At 36.0% G+C, this 22,506-nt stretch overlaps 1 protein-coding gene across 1 annotated transcript; it reads left to right on the forward strand.

Annotated features, from left to right (window-relative positions):
* Positions 1–9,645: 9,645 nt before the first annotated feature.
* LOC128242544 (uncharacterized) lies at positions 9,646–22,352 on the forward strand. The gene is made up of 7 exons (XM_052959733.1): positions 9,646–9,808; positions 10,554–10,736; positions 13,225–13,398; positions 13,942–14,112; positions 17,142–17,283; positions 19,851–20,030; positions 21,339–22,352. The coding sequence occupies exons 2-7, from the start codon at positions 10,568–10,570 to the stop codon at positions 21,529–21,531; spliced, it is 1,029 nt and encodes a 342-aa protein (XP_052815693.1). The 5' UTR covers positions 9,646–9,808; positions 10,554–10,567; the 3' UTR covers positions 21,532–22,352.
* The last annotated feature ends 154 nt before the right edge of the window (positions 22,353–22,506 follow it).

Consider the following 22,506-nt stretch of genomic DNA (forward strand, 5'->3'; position numbering starts at 1 on the left):
TTACGAAGTGATACAAAACTGTGTATAAAGCAGTTGCGTGATGTTAGTAGACTTATTATTGGTATGTTTTACTGTGTTTATTTTCGCAATTATTAATTGCAATTATACTTAAGCAGAATAATCATATAGTCCCTATGCAATATGAAATCCTCTGATATGTTAATGAATATGTGATTTAGTGTGTATGTGTAACGACTGATCTTTTAAAAGATTTTTAAATATTTTAAAATATCTATATCAAATAAAAATGTTATATTTTCTATCGTTATTATATTAATAAAGGATCTTCTTACTGAACTTTCTACTTTGTTTTAAACTATCAGACTCGAACTAAGAATGACCGGGCCTAAAACTCGTGAAAATTTTAAGCATAACAAGATTTATTATCTTCCCTCTTAACCAAAAAACTGTTTTTGAAAACAATGTCCCTTTAATATTCCCAATCCCTTTAAAAGGACTAAATTACATCGACGTATACCAACACCAAACTTATAAGGTTAGCTTGTTTTAGGGGACTTCAGATTGTTCGACCAGGCGTACTGGAAAACGAGATAAAAACGAATATGCATACTCACGAATGAGATATTAACACGTGCATACCGAAATTCGAGATATACGTACATGCTTATTGACACACGAGCTATACGTACAAGCATACTGACATACAAAATATATGTTCAAGCATACTGACATACGAGATATATGTTCAAGCATACTGACATACGAGATATATGTTCAAGTATACTGACATACGAGATTATATGTTCAAGCATACTGACATACGAGATATAAGTTCAAGCATACTGACATACGAGATATATGTTCAAGCATACTAACATACGAGATATATGCTCAAGCATACTGACATACGAGATATAAGTGCAAGCATACTGACATACGAGATATATGTTCAAGCATACTGACATACGAGATATATGTTCAAGCATACTGATATACGAGATATATGTTCTTGCATACAGGCATACGAGATATGGGTACTTCCATACAGGCATACGAGGTATGTGTATTTGCACAAAGGCATACGAGATATGTGTATTTGCAAACAGGCATACGAGATATGCGTATTTGAATACATCCATACGAGATATGCGTACCTGCATACATATACACGATAGATCTGTTCATGCATACTGACAAACGAGATAGTCGTACATGCTTACTAACATATTACAAGTGTATTTATGCAAACTGATGTACGATGTATGTACATGGATACTGACATTAGAGGTGCGCGAAAATGCATACAGGGATATGAAATATCTGAATATGCATACTTTAATACGAAAAATATGTACAAAACTGTACATTAATACTGATGTTCGAAAACAGTATAAAGATGTACGAGGAATTCGTACATGTACATTAATGTACGAGGAATGTGTATATACACACTGATGTACGAGGAATGTGCACATGACACTGATGTACGAGGAATGTGAACATACGCACTGATGTACGAGGAATGTGTATATACATACTGATGTACGAGGAATGTGCACATACACACTGATGTACGAGGAATGTGTATATACACACTGATGTACGAGGAATGTGCACATACACACGGATGTACGAGGAATGTGCACATCCACACTGTTGTACCAGGAATGTGCACATGCACACTGATGTACCAGGAATGTGCACATCCACACTGATGTACGAGGAATGTGCACATACACACGGATGTACCAGGAATGTGCACATACACATTGATGTACGAGGAATGTGCACATGCACACTGATGTACCAGGAATGTGCACATCCACACTGTTGTACCAGGAATGTGCACATACACACTGATGTACCAGGAATGTGCACATACACACTGATGTACCAGGAATGTGCACATACACACTGATGTACCAGGAATGTGCACATACACACTGATGTACGAGGAATGTGCACATACACACTGATGTACGAGGAATGTGCACATACACACTGATGTACCAGGAATGTGAACATACACACTGATGTACCAGGAATGTGCACATATACACTGATGTACGAGGAATGTGCACATACACACTGATGTACGAGGAATGTGCACATACACACTGATGTACCAGGAATGTGCACAAACACACTGATGACCGAGGAATGTGCACATGCACACTGATGTACCAGGAATGTGCACATCCACACTGATGTACGAGGAATGTGCACATACACACGGATGTACGAGGAATGAGCACATACACACTGATGTACCAGGAATGTGCACATACACACTGATGTACCAGGAATGTGCACATACACACTGATGTACCAGGAATGTGCACATACACACTGATGTACCAGGAATGTGCACATCCACACTGTTGTACCAGGAATGTGCACATACACACTGATGTACGAGGAATGTGCACATGCACACTGATGTACCAAAAATGTGCACATGCACACTGATGTACCAGGAATGTGCACATACACACTGATGTACCAGGAATGTGCACATACACACTGATGTACCAGGAATGTGCACATACACACTGATGTACCAGGAATGTGCACATACACACTGATGTACCAGGAATGTGCACATGCACACTGATGTACCAGGAATGTGCACATACACACTGATGTACCAGGAATGTGCACATACACACTGATGTACCAGGAATGTGCACATACACACTGATGTACGAGGAATGTGTACATACACACTGATGTACGAGGAATGTGCACATCCACACTGTTGTACGAGGAATGTGCACATACACACTTATGTACCAGGAAAGTTTACATACACTCTGATGAACGAGGAATTTGTAAATACACACTGATGTACGAGGAATGTGTAAATACACAATGATGTACGAGGAACTTGTATTGGAAACACACCTACACTTGTATTGGACACACACCTACACTTGTATTGGACACACACCTACACTTTTATTGGATACATACCTACACTTGTATTGGACACATACCTACACTTGTATTGGACACATACCTACACTTGTATTGGACACATACCTACACTTGCATTGGATACATACCTACACTTGTATTGGACACATACCTACACTTGTATTGGACACATACCTACACTTTTATTGGATACATATCTACACTTGTATTGGACACATACCTACACTTGTATTGGACACATACCTACACTTGTATTGGACACATACCTACACTTGTATTGGACACATACCTACACTTGTATTGGACACATACCTACACTTGTATTGGACACATACCTACACTTGTATTGGACACATACCTACACTTTTATTGGAAACATACCTACACTTGTATTGGACACATACCTACACTTGTATTGGACACACACCTACACTTTTATTGGATACATACCTACACTTGTATTGGACACATACCAACACTTGTATTGGACACACACCTACACTTGTATTGGACACACACCTACACTTGTATTGGACACATACCAACACTGGTATTGGACACATACCAACACTTGTAATGGAAACATACCAAACACTTGTATTGGACACACACCTACACTTGTATTGGACACACACCTACACTTGTAATGGAAACATACCAACACCATATTGGACACATACCAACACTGGTATTGGACACATACCAACACTTGTAATGGAAACATACCAACCCGCAACAAACCGAATCCCCCGCAACAAACCGAATCCATGAGTGTTGGACAAGGAAATGTTCATAAATGTTTATGAATTGTTCACACCGCAGATGGATTTGAACGATTCCAAGTCCAATGCTGGAAAGAAAAGAAAAGTGGAAAAACTGTGAGATGGATAACATTGTGAAAAAATAGACTTCAGCAATACCTCCCCCCAACAAATCGAATCGATGAGAGTTGATATGTTGGACAAGGACAATGAACCTATGGATCTTGTTTAAATCAAATGCTTTTCTAGTGGAAATAAATGATAATAAACCAATATGAATATTTGTTGTATTTATTGATTTCAATTCAGTATCAGGCATATTTTTGTGTATCCTTCTTAAAAAAAACTCAAGGCGAGTTGTCAAAAAAGTTCGTCACCCTAAAATATATGTACATCGTCACTTGTTGTGCTTAATTTTGTGATTCAGTTTAATCGTTCTAAAATCAATAAAAATTATACTACAAGGGGGTACTAAGTGTGAAAAAACTACATCGCTTAAACGCAAATGCGCTTAGGTAGATACATAGCTAAAACGCGAATTCACTATAGTGAAAATGCAAAGTCAAAACTTTGGAATTTTTGAAAAGTTGTCAAAACGAACCATGATTTTAAGCACTTTATTAATGTAGGGCTCTATCATTTGTAAATCAAAACTAAAAGAATGCTTAATCTGTTTTGAAATTAGGCATTTATCATTTTCAGTTCTACTGGCCAAAGGCCAGAAGAGCTTATGTGATGGTAATGTGTACTAGTATGTGCGTCGGTAAAAATTGCTTGTGAACGCGGTACAGTCTTCAGTTTTGATTGTATCTCGATGAAACTTGTACAGTATTTAGATATCTATTAGTGCTCGTGTTTTTTTGAAAACCAGCCAGATCCGCCCATGCATGTCTAGATTATGGGCCTTGAAAGTATAAAAAAATCAGTGCGTCAGTAAACAATTGCTTGTGAACGCGATACAGTCTTCATTTCTGATTTTATCTCGATGAAACTTGTACAGTATTTAGATATTTATTAAAACTCGATTCCTATTGAAAACTAGCCAGATCCGCCCATGCATGCCTAGATTATGGGTCTTAAAAGTAAAAAAATGCTATTTTTAGCAAAGTCTATGTTTAGCCAAGTCTACATGAGCGAAGTCTATTTTTCGCTAATTTTAAATGTCAAGTCACAATTGCTTGTGAATGTTTGTTCAAATTATTCCCCTGGGGTCATTATTGGCCACGCCCCTGGGTTCACAGGTTTGGTATATTTAAATTGGGAAATGTTAAAAACCTTTTTGGCTGAACAGCTATGCAGATCCTTGCTATTTTGAACAAGGCTTAATTTAGAAGTCCACTACCATGGTTGTTCAAATAATGCCCCTTGGGTCAAAATTGGCACTAGCCCTGGGGGTCACAAGTTTCCTAGAGACTTATGTAAAAAATATTTTCAAAATATTCTTGTTTCAAACCACGAGGCCCATACCTTTGAGATTTGTTGTGGAGTATCATATGATGACCGTCTAGGAAAACCTTTTAACTTACTTTTTAATTATTAAAGCTACAGCAATGAAATTTTGACCATGAGTACAGTTTTGAAAGCATATTTGTTTACCATCAGATTACCTTAACTTGGCCCATATTAAAATAGTTCATGCAACTAATCTGCTTACAACACTTCTGTCCTCAGATGTTGAACGGACAGCGTTTTCAGCTAACCCAAACACAAAAAGTGAACTATATATTTGTTGCCCATTACTCATACGGACATGCTCTGGACTGAAAATGACCACGAGAGCCATGCCAGTAGAGCATAGTCCCTCTTGGGCCTCTTGTTGTATAAATCCATTGTCATTATTGAAACCAAAATTTACCAGATTAAAAGAGGATATTTGTTTAATTTAGTGCATTTTATTTCACAAGTGTAATAGAAATACATATTTTAACGAGTGGGAAAGCCACAAGTGAAAAAATAGGTTTTCTTTGATCACGAGTGAAATAAAATACGTAGCTGTCAATTTTCTATTTCCGGTATGTTGAGAAAAAGTTCTCTTATATTCTTTTTTATAGTTAATTATTCGCTCGTTTTTAGTGCTAAGGTTTTATGACCAGTAATCAATGAAGTTTTACGAGTGCACATATGTTCCAAAATGTTTAATGAAAACACCTTTATTTTAAGCGGAGCATGAATACATAACCAAATTACTACTCCGCCATTTATTGAATGAAAATTTAAAAGGTTGAATGTGTTAGCAAAAGAATTGCGGATAATCATTGGATATAAAACATTTTTCTTAGTGTTAGAGTGTGTTTCATTACACATGGATTTTCAGTCATCTGTCTGTCAGAGACCAGTCTGTTTTGCTTGAAGACAGCTCGATTTCCAGGTAATGATGAGGACCACGCTTGTTTGTTGACAAATTTTGAGGCGTGGGTGGGGTAAAAAATAATCAGTAAATTGTTGGGGTGAATTTTCCGGGAAGCTCGTATTAAGTATTACAACAACAAACAGTTCTAAATACATAAGAACGATGATATAAAAATATATTTATGCTCGAACAGTTGTTTTCCTCTGTTATTTGTTTGGTATGAAAGCATTCAGCTTCGCCTTAGTTCAAGATCAAACTGACACTCATAAGCCATATGTACAAAAATAATGCAACTCTGAATTGCAATTTCATGGTCTGAACAAAATTTGTATCGAAAATTTTGAAAATCTATAAGTTTTCTAGAAGGGATCTCAAGATTTCATAAACGAACCATAGGCTTCATCCCTGAAAAAATCTAGGCTTCATGAAACTCAAACACTCAGATTTCAAAACCTTCAACAGTTGTACTTTGAAACTAGCGTTCACACCAGTTTTCATGAAAAAAAAAATCAAATCTTAAAATTCATAATGTTCAACTGAGAATGTCAACAATGTTTTTCAAGGAATTGGAACGTAGAGCCTTGTGAGCGTCTTGAGCTCAGGGATATCTTCACGGGGTATGGGTACTGCAGATATTGTATGTGCGTGAAGTTAGCACCGTAGCACCGTATCACCATATCACCGCGTATATATATTCAAAATCAATACAATAAGAGGACATGCAATATTCTCGAGGAAACATGTAAGACTCGTTCTCGCAGAAACGAGCAAGGGGACCATAAGGACCTATGTCACTGTGTAGCCGAGACCTGGCCCTAGGTGATGGCACATGTTAATACCCTAGGATTTTAGGCAGGCTATGCGGGATAGGGACATGAACTCGATCCCCAATGCCAATTTGGCCCATATTCAGACACTGTTATGGTGCGGATGCCTTAAAAACGAGCAACGGGACCAATGTCACTGTATCCAAGGGAAACTGTTAATACTACGAGGATTTTAGTCTGGCCCCGTCCTTAGCCCAACATTGTGCGTATATGGGCAATATAAGCCCTACTGACCCCTACCATACATGTAAGACTCGTTCTCGCAGAAACGAGTAAGGGGGACCATAGGGACCTATGTCACTGTGTAGCCGAGACCTGGCCCTAGGTGATGGCACATGTGAATACCCTAGAATTTTAGGCAGGCTATGCGGGATAGGGACAAACTGACCCAAAAATTTTACCTAACACCATAACAGTGTCTGAATATGGACATAACGATAAGTGTACATGGATGAACTAGGCCACGAGCCTTACTTTATGATGCATTTATATCGCTGGAGCTGTTGTACTGAGTAGCCGAAAATAGAGCTCGAAAATCGAATTTTCGACTAAGGGGTCCCTAACAGAAAGTGTAGTGATAAACTAGGTTCAGGGCCTATAATGTGAACTATAGATAATAATAATACGCTTTCATGGCTCATGTTCTAGGCATTGACACGTTTGCTTAAAATTATCATGGCTATTGCCACTATGCTAAGGTGGTCGGCATTTGGAATCTCTTCAATCTCGAATATACCATTGTATTCGGAAAAGTCTGGTTTGAGTACATTAACACGTGAGCATTGCCTTATGCCTCAATATGCTGTGATGGCTCATGTTCGAGGCATTCACGAGTTTATGTTCAATTACCATGAATATTGCAAGAGTGGTAGGAATTTGCATTCCAGGCATATGCAGGGACCTATTCTGCTTGTTAATGGAGAACACTGCGTTGGAGATTGATTAACACCGGGTTGCAGACATCAGGTTTAAAGCTGCAATCTCACAGAATTACCGTTTTCCATTTGTTTTATTTTTGCCTTGGAATTGGAAAATATTGCGTGAATATCTGCTAACCAGTGATTAAAGACTGCTTACAAAAAGTCAGATCGCAGATCTTCATAGTTCCATTCCAAATTTAATGTTTATGGCTTAAACCGTTACTTACGGTTAAAGAAAAATGCATAAAACATCAATTTTGGGACGGAAATATATAAAGCTGCGATCTGATCTTTTGTCAGCAGTCTTTTATCATTGGTTTGCAGATACTTACTCAAAAGAAATCTCGTAATCAAGACAAAAAAAAAAAAAGTTGTCAAAGCGTTCAATCTGTGAGAGTGCAGCTTTAAAGCTTAGCTTAAGATTTGAAATTGAGGGTGTTTCTAGCACAGTTTCGAATTTAAATAAGTTCTATATAAGAAACAGTCGTTACATAGTACCTGTTTAACAAAAACAATAGCTTTATATTTTTTAGGGACAGATTTTGCCGAAATTTACCTTCAATGCCTTATAGATAAAAATTTGGGATCCCCGATTCGCATCTTACGACGAACAATCGAATGATGACCAAACGATTGACTGCTACCGAACATCCTTATTAACGGAGGGTACACAGGGGTAACATTTTGGATGGTATAAGGGGTGCAGGAGAGAAAACAGTGATTACTTAACAGGGAGAAGAGGGCTTTTCGTTAAGCTGTGTTGTCGAGTATCCAATATGTTTACTTTAAGATCAAGATAAGTAGCATTATCTTTATGTTAAGGTCTATAAACGTATGCTACATATATACAATATATGTCTTGAATAAATTATATTTAAAAATATGGTCACATTTTGTAAAGTTATGAATGTGTTAGTATCCTTTCCTGAATGTGGCCATTTGAAGCGGTAATTTATCAAAGCCTGTCATTAATAAGCATACATCAAGTATATAAATATGCATTTATCACAAATCAGCATTGCTCTCTGGGATACGACATTATGTAACGGCAAACATCTTCACCGTATTCCGGGATAGTTTCCAAGGCTCTGTCGTGTGTATGTATTACAAAATGCACAGTTTTAGAATTATTTTAACCGCGCATTTGTTTAGGTGTTAACATATTTTAGGCTAACATGGAAGACGTCCCATTCCCAATGTGACGCCATAAAATTAACGTTTCATGTCCATATAAATAAGTAAATATTACACCAAAGTGCACAATTCAAGACTAAATTTAGACAAAATATTATAGCGTAAGAACCCTCAAATCTACTTATTCATTTATGCAGCATATTCTATGCTTCAAGGGGAAGACCGTTCAAGACTAAGTTGTGATCTCTAGGAAATATCAAATCGTGGACCGCCCATGACTAAAATAGCACATCTTATTGGGGTACCCTAGGCCTCAACCTCAACATACTTTGGGATTCCATGGAAGACGATGCACACCCAAAGGTGTTATGTCAAAGTTATTATTGACACGACAGTGTATTAATGTTAATTATACAGCATAGTCCACAGTTTAGGGCTTCACACACTTTGACCAGCCCAGTTGCGTTCATACCCCGATAATGACATCAACCCCGCAATTCATTCCTTAAACGAACATCAATATAGTCTGGGTATTAGTCATGATCATTTATTATGCCTTTAATATGATTAAAAATAAAACAAGGGCGTAGACAATTTGTACATTTTACTGCTATCCATAAACTGTTTAACTTAACCAAAACTGCGTTTACATGCTCTATATGTAGAATTTAAAATCCAGGAATCTGCCCTCCAAAACGTATCATATTTTGTATATCTTTGAAATTACATGATTCCCTTTATTTTTTGCAGAAATCCGTTGTCCAGCAGTCGTTCCGAATGCCCAATTAAACACGTGCAACCGTTACCCTGGCTACCGATGTGAATACACATGTACAAATGGCTACAAAGCTGCGTTTGACCATGCTGTTTGTCTAAATACAGGAAAATGGAATATTGATGTCAACAATTTCTGTAAACGTGAGTTAATAATATCATTCTAGGAAAAAACTAGACGAGGAAAATGATGCATGATACTGTAAATTGGCCTTGTTATGATATAGAAACATTCGCTATTTAGGCGCTGTTCATCCCAAGCATAGCATTACATATCAAGGATATAATAACCAGTGTATGTAAACCACGTGATAAATTACATCATAAATGCTACGTCAGAAGGCAACATTTTGCTTCGAATGATAGCTTAAAACAAAGATAACTTTTCTTTTTCTTCACCAGTTTAAATGAAACAAAGGGCAGTCTTTGCCGCTTTGAGAGCCCCGCCTTCGTTTCATTACGGAGTTTGATTAGGTGATACGTTTGCTCAAAACTCAAAAACTTGGACAAACCTGTTTCCAAATAATGTTTTGACAGCGCTCCATCAGACGGCCGTATTGTGAAAAGGTTTGTCGAAGTGTTTTAAGAAACTAAACTCTCAATCAAACTCTAGAACAAGACCGAAGGCGAGGCGTTGTAAGCGGCGTAGACTGCATTTGTTTCATTTAAAATGGTGAACAAGTAGTCAAGTTATCTTTGTTTAAAGACTTCATTTGAAGCTAAATATTGCCTTCCGACGTTACATTTATGACGTAATTTATCACGTGGTATACACACACTGATAACGCATAATGTTACTCCTTGGCGTGGCATGCGGAAACTTGCAGAACAATCTTATCCATAACAAGTGCCATTTGTCTACAAGTAATTTCTTCCATTTTTAATGTAGTGCCACAATGTCCGATGACGCTTATGAATGGATTAGCGCAAATAGCCGCTAACTGTGACGTCAGCGCCGGAAAATTGTGCAAGTACACATGCGCGGACGGGTACACCCTCAACAGTAAACTACCGTCACTCACGTGTGGAGTGAACGGACAGTGGGTAGTTAAAAGTGACCAGCCTTGCATATGTAAGTATTTTACCCTCTATCGACCCATTCCTTTATTTTTTATTCGACGCTGATGAATGCAATGTAAATGAATATATCATTCGCTGATCGTCGTCGGCGACCAAAGTACCCAGCAAACAATTGACGTTAGATAGACGTTGTAACATCGTCAGAAATTGACGTTGGTTAAACGTCGTTTCTTTCATGCTTTACGATGAAATATGGGGTTTAACAGTGAAATAACAACAGTGAAAATATCAATTTGATATTTTCACTGCAAAATAAGGAGTGAAAATATCAATTTTCAGAACTACTTTTAAATCCTTTGTTGTTACATGTACTTGCCTTGGTCAAAACAGAACACTGGACTTCAGTAAATTATGTCAAAAAAATGTTTTAAAAAATAAAGAAATATTTTATAAATTTAAATAAATATATAATTGGAAATTAACAACTTACCGTTTATTACCGTTTATTACCGGTTATCCCGTTTATCAAACATTTTACTGATCTTTGAAGCTGAATGTTCGAACATTTGCTTTCATTCCAAACAAATTACAGACAAAAACAACTGTTTGAACATAAATAAAATTTTATAGCATCGTTCAAATTTATTTTGAACTGTTAACCGTTGTGGTACGTAAAATGAGCTTCCTGGAGAATTCACACAACAATTTACAGATAGATCCGATATTTTTTACCCCACCCACATCTCAAAATGTGTCAACAAACTAGCGTGGCATTTACTCTTCCGGAAAACAAACATTTTAAAGCGAAACAGACTGGTCTCTGACAGTAAGATGACTGAATATTAACTTACTTTAAAAACACGCGTATATGCAGTCTTAAACTAAGAAGAATGGTTAAAATCCAATGAGTATCCACATTTGTTTTGCTAACACATTTGACCTTCCAAATTTTCATTCTATAAATAGCGGCGTAGTAATTTGGTTAAAATAAAAAGTGTTTTCATTATTTTTTGGAACATTAGTGCACTAATAATACTTCATGTTTACTATTCATAAAGCTTTGCAATAAAAAACGAGCGAATATTAAGCAATAAGAATGAATAGCAGAGAACTATTTCTCAGCAAACCGAAAGTAGAAAAGTTGACAGCTATAATTATGCATGAGGGGCGCCCCACGGGTAGCGGCGTAAAGCCCACCCTTTTCAAAAAAGGGGATAATTCAGAAATAAATAAAAAAAACAAATAAAACTCCGAAAATAAGCATAAAAGAAACAGAAAATTTGTTTATTCCAGTGTAAGATCGTATTTAATTTCACTCGTGATCATAAAAAAACTACATTTTCACTCGTGGCTTCGCCACTCGTGAAAATATGTTTTTCTATGACACTCGTGAAATAAAATACGATCTTACACTGAAATAAACAAATATCCTCTATATATTATTTGAAAATGAAAGTTTTTTTAGACGTCAGACTCCGACTTTGGAACAACGTCGGAATGCTAACGTTGGAACAACGTCGGAGTTACGTATACTTTCTTCCGTTACACTTCATACACAACGAAGCATGGCGCAGAAGTGTATTCGGGGGTATACGATGGTGTTTGTTCGTGTGAAATAATGTTCTTCAAATAAAGTATCCTAACTTGAAATGTCCCTTTTCAGTATAGTAAATTTGTTGAAACGCCTTTAAACGGAGGACTGTGATAAATCATTGATATATTGCAAGATAGTACCAACGGTCAATGTTTGTTAGTATGTTTTTACAGAAATATACGGTTTGATGCGACATAGTTGCATAACCATTTGTTTTGTGCAAATACATACTAACAACCTTTAACTGTTTAGTGTTCCACATTTTATTGTGTGAACTACCCACTAACCGGGCCGATGATATATTTCGCCTAACCTGATTTTTATCTATAATTTATCAGTATGAATCAATTGGTTTGGTGATTTACCTAAATGAGTGCATTGGAACACTTGTGAAATAATGTCTTCTCATTGGACAAAAGAAAATGTTGACCACTAATAAAGCTACTTTCGTTACGAACATATCTGGATTTGACAGAATATTCCCAAACCCTTTAAGAATTATCTGAATAAATGGACCTGGAATATTGATAAATGAACTGAATGGAATAAAATAAATGAGGATATGGTTAAGAATTGTATTAAATACTCTGGTCCCGACTGGGCCTAAAAATACATTTGGTTTGGATTACCCGACCCTAACTACGAAACAGGCGCTGACCACGCCGTTTTAATAGTCAGTTGTTAAAAAATAAAAAAAAATGTTGTTCTTTTATGTGTGTGTTTTAATATGTTGTTTAAAACCTTTAAAGCCATAATATTACTTTAACATAATTCTCCAATGATGACAAATGTTCTTTTATAAAGCCTAATAAAAAATAAATGCAAAAAATAAAAAGCCTACCTTCACTACCCGTTTTTGAAAAGGATGTAACCCTAACCAAACCATTTTTTTTTTGGCCCTGCATGTATTTGTCAATCCTTTAACAATCATTGGTGTAAATTTCAGTGAAAACGTGCCCAGAAAATGCACTACGATACGGAAACACCACTAATTGTAACACCCGCTCGGTCGGGACGCCTTGCAAATACACCTGTAACAGCGGATACAAGGCATTACCCAACTTAGATGAGGTGATCTGTAGAAAAGACCTTACATGGCACCCACAGAATGCTTGTCAAGGTAAAACTAAACGTGACCTTTGATAAAGTTTGAATGTTTTTAGAATAACAATGTGACTTTACACAATTTTCAGTGTTTTTTCTATCACTTTACCAGTTATATAATAATTTACATATTGGGCCGATTAATCAGCACTTTGTTTAAGTTAACTGTTTTATCAACTGAATCATTATTGCTCTTAATAAAAACATGGACATACATGTGATCTTTGGACAACTTATTCAGCTTTGTTTGTTTTTATATGATCTCGCCATAAAATAGTTAACCTTCAAAAGTTAACGTCGATGCCGTTAACAACGATGTTAACTTTAACAAATATCAGAAAAATCGGCCCAAGGTTAGAAAAGTTATTAACAATTGGACTTGTTTTCCATTTTAAAATGTTACAAACATGACACACAAAAGATGGAATTAAATGTTAAAAACATTGAACAGTAATGTCGACCAAATTTTATAAATCATTTTGCATTTTAAAGAGTAAATATCCCTTTTTACTGCAATGGGAAAACTAATATTCATTTTTTGCGTGTTTTTACATTTCAGAAGTTAAATGCGACATGTCATTTGGATCCGTTACCATTCAAAAGGACTGTGACTTCAAGATCAACAGCAAATGCGGATACTCGTGCAGCAGTTCCTTTGAAAAACACTCAAACGTTACCATGTTAACTTGCCGCGCAGATGGCACGTGGAACCAAACAAACGTCTGCTTAGGTGAGTGGCACGAGAAATTTATTGTAACACGTGTCCATCTTAGAGATTCAGCAACCAATTGTATAAAACCGGTTGGTTTAAATATATTTTATTGAGCAAAATTTATCAACATTTCAATACAAATACATAATCAAATTTCAGGATGGAACGGTAGAAATAAACTAATAGAGTTCCTTTCCCTGGTATGATAAATTACAATTAGCATTTGAGGCAGATATTAGTGATGAAGTTATATTTATATTAATACACAAGCTCATATTAAATAATGTTTAAAATTTAGGTAATTGAATGAGAGACTTTAAATGCAACAACTTTTACTAAAGAAAAAAAACAACTTTATTCCAAATTAAATAAGTGTATTGAAGTAGAAACAAATAATATAGTATGGGAAAGAACGAAGAAGAAATGAAAGAGAGGCAAAGTAAAAGATGTGTGATTGTGCACAACCAGTTAACTCTTTGGTTTGGTTAAAGTTAGTCTATTGTTTATTGATCGGTCAATAATTATCCAATGATGTCTGTTGACCGTTTAAATTACTTAAATGTGCACACTAACGAAAAAATAACCTGCGGATAAGTTGTCAATGGTTGGTATTCAATATGCAACTTATGGTCAAACTTGATTGACTCCATTCACTGTATAGGTCCGTCATTTATATCACGCAATCCGATTAGCTACATCGTTTTTGGATCCAATTAAGACCAATATTGAATACCAGCCCAGTTTTATACCATACGATAACCTGGGGATACGTTATCCAGGGTTTGTATTCAATATGCAACTTATGGTCAAACTTGATTGACTCCATTCACTGTATAGGTCCGTTATTTATGGCACGCAATCCGATTAGCTACATCGTTTTTGGATCCAATTAAGACCAATATTGAATACCAGCCCAGTTTTATACCATACGATAACCTGGGGATACGTTATCCAGGGTTTGTATTCAATATGCAACTTATGGTCATACATGATTGACTCCATTCACTGTGTAGGTCCGTCATTTATATCACGCAATCCGATTAGCTACATCGTTCTTAGATCCAATTAAGACCAATATTGAATACCAGCCCAGTTTTATACCATTGGTCCCTCGTGTAAATAAGCTTGATATTTCATCTCGTCATCCGTAGTTATGTCAAATGGGTATGCCTAGTGACCCCATATGATGTCGGTACCATATGCAAGGGCATAGCTTGTTGATTATTTATACGCTCGAGTATGAAATAAATTACCTTGAAGGTTTGAGGTCATCTTATGAACTGGCGTACGACTAACGGGTTGTATTAATATTTTTAGTTAAATATTATGTCTGGGTTACCAATTTAATTGAATCTTTTAATCATAAAATCAAATAAATGTTGAAAAAAATGCTCAAATAAGCTCCTACTGGTTGGAGAGTAGTAGCCGGCAGTTTTTGCATGTTTTTGAAGATTTTCTCGGTAGATCGAAATGTAACGGAAATAATACTTACATTTTATTAAACTAGGGGTCAAGGTCTACTAACTTTACAATATTAAAATTTGTGTTGTCACGAAGCGCGTGCCTAATTGGGGCCACAAAGGGGGTAATCAATTAGTGCCAATTTACGGATTATGAGAAGCAGTACCCGACAGTTTTATTTCAGTACCGCTCCTTGACTATAAAACCGTTATTTATCGGCTTATTAAGTATAATTTCCCCAGGACGCGCCTCTATTGAACAGGGAAGTAATACTGGTAACCAAGCGCTGGAGTAGTCTCGCTTTAACAACGCGTCTAAAACCACACCATGGATACATAAAATTTTGAATATGTCTCAATATTGTTTGAAAGCGATTGACGGGCAATATGAAAATATCATTTCAATGGGCTTTTTAAAAAAATACATTTTGCTGTGATTCATCGACGAATAATCGTTCATAACCAACACTTGACTGTCGCTAAATGCTAGTGCTATAATTAGATATGCAAAATTATTCAATTGCGCATGCGCAGTAACATTCAAGTTCTCTCCCCCACGAGAAAGTTGGCGAACTTTTTGACATTTCCAATACATTTTGTAAATAAAATGTTTAAACGTACGCTTTGTGTTGGATTTCGATGCAAATGGTGTTGCTTGGATACGGTTCTTTTTTACCATTGTAAGAAGATTTAAAAAAAAACACGAATAAAAAGCGATTGCCGGCTACTGCTTTCCGCCGGCTTCTGCTCTCCAACCAGTAGTTTCGAAAAAGTATGACTAGTCAGGAATACTCCTTCAAAAAGCGGTAGTACGATACGAGCGTAGATTAGATGGACCCATTATCCGTAAAATGAATATTATGCTAATATTTTTGGTTCTACCTTAATTCGGACGTATATATTGTAATCTCCCAAGCCCAAACAAAGCTAGTGTCCAGTGTTGTTTTCGGTATTTTTTTCTCCTAATAAAACCCTTTTAAAATGATTCAAAAACTTGGGGTTACCTTACCTTCCAAGTTACGATATCGTAAAAGTTGTGGTTATATTTCTTTATGAAACGGCTCCCAGGTATCCAAAATTCACATAAAGTCAAATGTTACTCTGTCGAAGGCGTTGGGACCACGGTCATTGACGATTGTTTGTACAAAGTTTCAATAACATCAGCCTACATTCATGATTTGTTTTGTGGAACCTGGTTGTGTTTCCTTAAGTCGTAATATCAATGCCGTATTTGCTAACCTGCAAACAGTATGAAACGTGGTGTCACTGAAAACGTATATATTTTCAAATAATTTGAAAACATGTTACATCGAATAATTTTACTAAATAACACTTCAAACCAGTGTTAGATTCTTTCAATATGTATGATTTCAAGTAATTCCGATCCTGCAGTTCAAATAAAAAAGTGTACATGTTTAAAGAAAAAAAAATTACTATACATGAAGGAGTATTTTGTAACATGATTTTGAAACTGAAATAAATACATTTTACAACGTAATCTTACATGCAACAAAACTGACGACGAAATTAGCATAAAGTATGTACAGGCAGGACGTTAGTTGTTTATATTTGAATTTTGTCTTACAGAGGCATCTAACGTGGCGGTTACGGATGCCCAGACCGGAAGTGGCGGAGCAATTTCCCAGGCCGGGGCAACAGCGGGGATTGTGATCCTTGTCGTCATAATTGTGGCACTAGTGTTGGTTATAGCCTTTGTCTTCTTTCGAAAGTAAGTAATGTGTTAGGTATGCAGGGCACATACATGTACACGTAGCATATAGTTCACACTTTGTTTATCACGGGTAAAAAAATGTAACGAAAACGTTTGTAGAATTTTCTATATATTTATACCTAGCGTGTTTTCAACTGTGTAAAGTATTTTTAAAAGGGTTATACACCAGTCAATTGTAACCACGGCCCCTCCAGGTCTGGGGAATAGCCGGGACTTTGACTCTCGGTCCAGCCAAGCCCGGGTAAAACCCACGCCCTGCGGGAACGAACTAATGGTAAAATAACCGCCAAATGCCCCCGCACCCCAGGGACCCTAAGTAAGGCACATAAAACCATCGCATTCACCCGGCACTGCGGGCCATTGGGAAGGTAAAAACACGGCCCATTTCCCCGGCTATCACCGGTGTACCCCCGGACCTTAGGGGCCGTTGTTACAATTGAATGGTGCTTTAGAGTTAGCTTATCCTTTAGTCAAACGTAAACTACAGTCGAACTCGCTATGTCGAACTCTGTTATGGTTATGTCGAATTTTCTTTAAAAATGTGTTGCGTTTAGTTAGATATGTTTTGTATTTCGGTTATATCGAATGTTCGTTATCTCGAAATATTTCCCGAGGTCTCAACGACTTCGACATAGCGATTTTTGACTGTATATGTGGATTGAGCATGCCTTTGCGCCACATCTTGTCATCGTCTTAGACGTTTGAGGCACTACTAGGCACATGTAATAAACGCTAGGTGATTCCATATTTGAAAACTTATTCGGAACTCCTCGGCCATTTTTTATCGAAATCAACCTCGGATGTATGCCTGTACATTAGTAGAAGGGGTTCGTTTACTTTTAAATAAAAGTATAAATTAATTTAAGCATTTTAACGTTTAAAAGTTTTAATTAATTGACCAATAACATGTATTTTTGCTGATTTTGCCATTAAAGTGAAATTCTTGATTGCCAGTGATGTGAATTATTGCATGAATGATTCAGATTTCCAAGAGTCAAGTTATTAATTTTAACTGCCTAATTGAAATTACTACGCGATCTTCTTGCAGCGTAGTTAAATATTAAGATTTCTGACATTGTAAACCGCTTTTATACATCCGAGGATATTTTCGATGGAAAATGGCCGAGGTATTCCGAATGTCGAGAATTCTGTCAGTTTCATCGAAGAAACGATCATTCCGTTAAATTTTACCCTTGTAGCTGGTCCTATGCTTTGGGTTTTTTCCGAACGTATGGCATTGTACAAGAAATAAAATTTTGTTGGACGATACTTTTAATCTAATAATAAAAAAACGAAACATTTCTACAAATCATTAATATTTTAAAGTTTGTTAGAAATTGTGACTTTACATTTAGACTGATAACCAATTCATCCCAAGTCATCGTTTGGTTAAAGATGCACTCTTACTCCCAGATAAGATTTACTACAATTAATAATATTGTTTAAATATTCCTAAAAGGATGAATAAATGTTGAAAACAATGGTTCTTATGAAGGATACCGAGTTTAATTTGAAAAATGAGCATAAAACACTGTATTTCTACCTTATGAGACTACAGTAGACCACAGTAAATCTTTTAGCATTCACCAATCATTTAATATTTTTGCGTTTTCTGCTTTTGAATACACGGTTACAATCTTGTTATCAGAAATTAATATTTTTCATAAATGCATTATTTAGTAAGTAGTTAAATATATATCAGTTAAAATTGATGTTTGTTATACATGTGTATGTATTGATTTTGAATAAGAGTGTCACTTTAACTGACTATTTGGAAGCTCTTTGTATTAATAAGGATAGTGTGAATGTATGTGCAGTCGGCCTTCGTTGGTTTTGTCACGCTGGGCGTCTCTCGTCTCTCATTTAGAGTCTGTGAGGCAATACACGTGTGCCAAGAACACAAGTATTTGTCCTAGATATCTCCATGATTTCATAGCAATCACTTTATCTGAACGAAAGAGGCGTTTGTTCAATCCAGCACGTTGTTTTCATTTAATTTTACTACATTGTAAATATATGGTATTTGTAATAGATACAGTACGAGATTTTCTGTAAAAGAGTAACTGTATTTGACTTATGCGACGATAAATGTATTGCATATATAAGTGAGCAAATAAATGTATTAATAAATAAATAAATAAATAAATAAATAAATAAATAAATAAATAAATAAATAAATAAATAAATAAATAAATGAATAAATAAATAAATAAATATAGATTTAAAAATAGATAAATAGAAATATTTTTCCGAAAGATAAACATTAGATTATTATCATGGCCTTTCTAAATACAATGTATCGGCTAGTGGGATTACTCAAAATTCTCGTGCACGGTCCGTATACAACCGTAAGAAGACACTCTTTCAAAAGCTCTGCTTAGGGTCTAGTCGTATAACCATAAGATATGATTATCGATAAGTCGAAATGCAAGATTTTTTTAAAAAGAAGTTCATAGCCGAAAACCAAGTTCTATGATTTTTAGTGTCTAAAATTCATGGTCCATTGCTGAATCAAAAAGTCCCCTTTTGTACTTTTTTCTGACCCCTAATCCTGTTTGCTTTAGGAGGAAGTCTTCGGAAGTCCCATACTCCACGGCATCATTCCATAACAAAGGTGACGTGGCCATAGAGAATCCGGGTTACCGGGCAACACCAAGCGCCACGCCCACCCCCGATCGGCGAGGTAACGGCGTAGACGACCACACATACTCAACCGTGGATGCTAGCCAGATGCAGCCAGTCAAGTATGTATTTCAATTCTTGCTTTTTCAGCAAACGTTTTTTAAAAATACAGTTAAAATTCGCTATGTTAAAGTCGTTGGGACCTCACAAAAGACTTCGAGATAACGAAATATCGATATAACCGGAATATATGTTTTACTATGTCCAACACGTTCCGTTATTTTTCGACAAAACCAGAAAATCGAGATAACAGAGATCGACATAGCGAGTTTCGACGGTATAAGCCGAATACGGCACACAAATTAATTCGTTAACCGAAAAATAAAACATGGAACTAGGTGAAATACGAAGTACAATACTGAAATATTTTAATTCAACTGTGTCGAGCCAATTGACCAGTCGCCATGCAATTACTGCAACTTTTATCTCGAAGTAACCAAACATGACAACAAAGGAGGGAGAAGGGATTCTTTTAAATATAATTGTTCAATTAGAGTTTGTTTTACTTACTTTTATAAACAACCACCAACTGGCAAACAGTCTCTGTTCTGTGAATATAATCTTAAAATAATTCAAATTTCAAATGCGTTTTTAACGCTTTTCGGAGAAATAGAGCATACTTTGTTGCAATTTTCAATGATGACTAACCAAAAAAAAAATCATATTGAACTTTTGATAATGTTTATCATTAAACAAACATTTTCTTTAGCATTTCACACGAAATTATTTCTTGTTTCTCGCATGTGAGTTTGTTTCGTGGTCACCAAGCCGGACAAGTGTTTTTTCTCGGGTACTCCGGTTTCCCCCACAACACAAGACCACCGTCTCGCGTAAAATCGTGTCAAAGAGAGTGATAAATATAATGGTGTTGTAACTTGTTTCGCAATCGTTGTTAAAGCTGCACTCTCACAGATTGAACGTTTTGACAACTTTTTTATGTTTTGTCTTGGAACGAGCCAATTTTTGCGAAAATCCATGGAAACCAGTTATATAAGATTGCTGACAAAAAATGAGATCGCAAAAGATTTTATATTTAAGTTCAAAAATTGATATTTTTGATTTTTTTCTTAAACCGTTAGGTTTAAGCCATAAAACATTAATTTTCGAACGGAAATATGAAAATCTGCGATCTCATCTTTAATCAGCAATCTTTTACTATTGGTTTGCAGATATTTACGTAAAAATTGCTCATTCCAAGACAAAACATTTAAAAGTCGTCAAAAGGGTAAATCTGTGAGAGTGCAGCTTTGAATAAATAACTCTAAACTAAACAAAACTAAATTATTTCTTTCGATAGCTGACCCTAAAACACATGGTCCTGCCCGTCTAATAACGTGATAAGATTATTGTTAATTATATTTACTTTTCAGATTTGATCGCCTCCCCAATTCACCTGGCAGTGGTGGTGCCAAAGACGATGGCTTCGTTAACCCGATGTACCATAATAACCAACCAGGAAGCGAACAACTGGCGGAAACAGCGCAGATCGATATCACCATGGATGGTGACGACAGCGTTCTTACCAAAGACTCTTGGTTCAAGGAACAGCAGAAGTTGCATTAGCTGACTTTACAACAGTTACCAGATTTCTCCACGTTTTATGTGTTTTGTTATTAACAGTGTACGCATGCAGTCGAATCCCGTTCGCTCGAAGTTCAATGGACCGGCGAATTGCTTCGAGTCTCGAGAAGTTCGAGCCAGCCGCGGGAATGTTTTTATTCGGTAAATTTGTTTTCTCGATCCTTTACATCCAGTTCGAGCCAACGGGGAAATCGAGCAAAGCGAATTCGAGCCAATGGGGTTCGATTGTACTTGATTGAATGTTATACATATCATTGACCTATTATGTTAATATAAACTTGATGATGTTGTTATATGTTTTCATTTGACGTTTGTGTAAGTGAAGTGAGAGATTGTTGGCATTAAAAGCGACGGAGCCAATCTTCACACATGTTTTAATTCCATTCATTAACGCGAAGACGTTGCCATGATTCTTAGACATGATTAGTTGAGAGCAGAATGTATAAAAGTATATATATACCGGTACCGATATTTGGTATCATTGTATTGACAGCTGCGTCGACATGTTACGAAGTGATACAAAACTGTGTATAAAGCAGTTGCGTGATGTTAGTAGACTTATTATTGGTATGTTTTACTGTGTTTATTTTCGCAATTATTAATTGCAATTATACTTAAGCAGAATAATCATATAGTCCCTATGCAATATGAAATCCTCTGATATGTTAATGAATATGTGATTTAGTGTGTATGTGTAACGACTGATCTTTTAAAAGATTTTTAAATATTTTAAAATATCTATATCAAATAAAAATGTTATATTTTCTATCGTTATTATATTAATAAAGGATCTTCTTACTGAACTTTCTACTTTGTTTTAAACTATCAGACTCGAACTAAGAATGACCGGGCCTAAAACTCGTGAAAATTTTAAGCATAACAAGATTTATTATCTTCCCTCTTAACCAAAAAACTGTTTTTGAAAACAATGTCCCTTTAATATTCCCAATCCCTTTA

Source organism: Mya arenaria, chromosome 8 (assembly GCF_026914265.1).
Source record: "Mya arenaria isolate MELC-2E11 chromosome 8, ASM2691426v1".
NCBI classification, from domain to species: Eukaryota; Metazoa; Mollusca; class Bivalvia; order Myida; family Myidae; genus Mya; species Mya arenaria.

Coding starts and splice junctions, on each gene's coding strand:
- LOC128242544 (XM_052959733.1), top strand. CDS start 10,568: ATGACGCTTATGAATGGATTAGCGCAAATAGCCGCTAACTGTGACGTC. Junction 14,113..17,141: donor CCAAACAAACGTCTGCTTAG/GTGAGTGGCACG, acceptor TTTGTCTTACAG/AGGCATCTAACGTGGCGGTT. Junction 17,284..19,850: donor GCCTTTGTCTTCTTTCGAAA/GTAAGTAATGTG, acceptor TGTTTGCTTTAG/GAGGAAGTCTTCGGAAGTCC.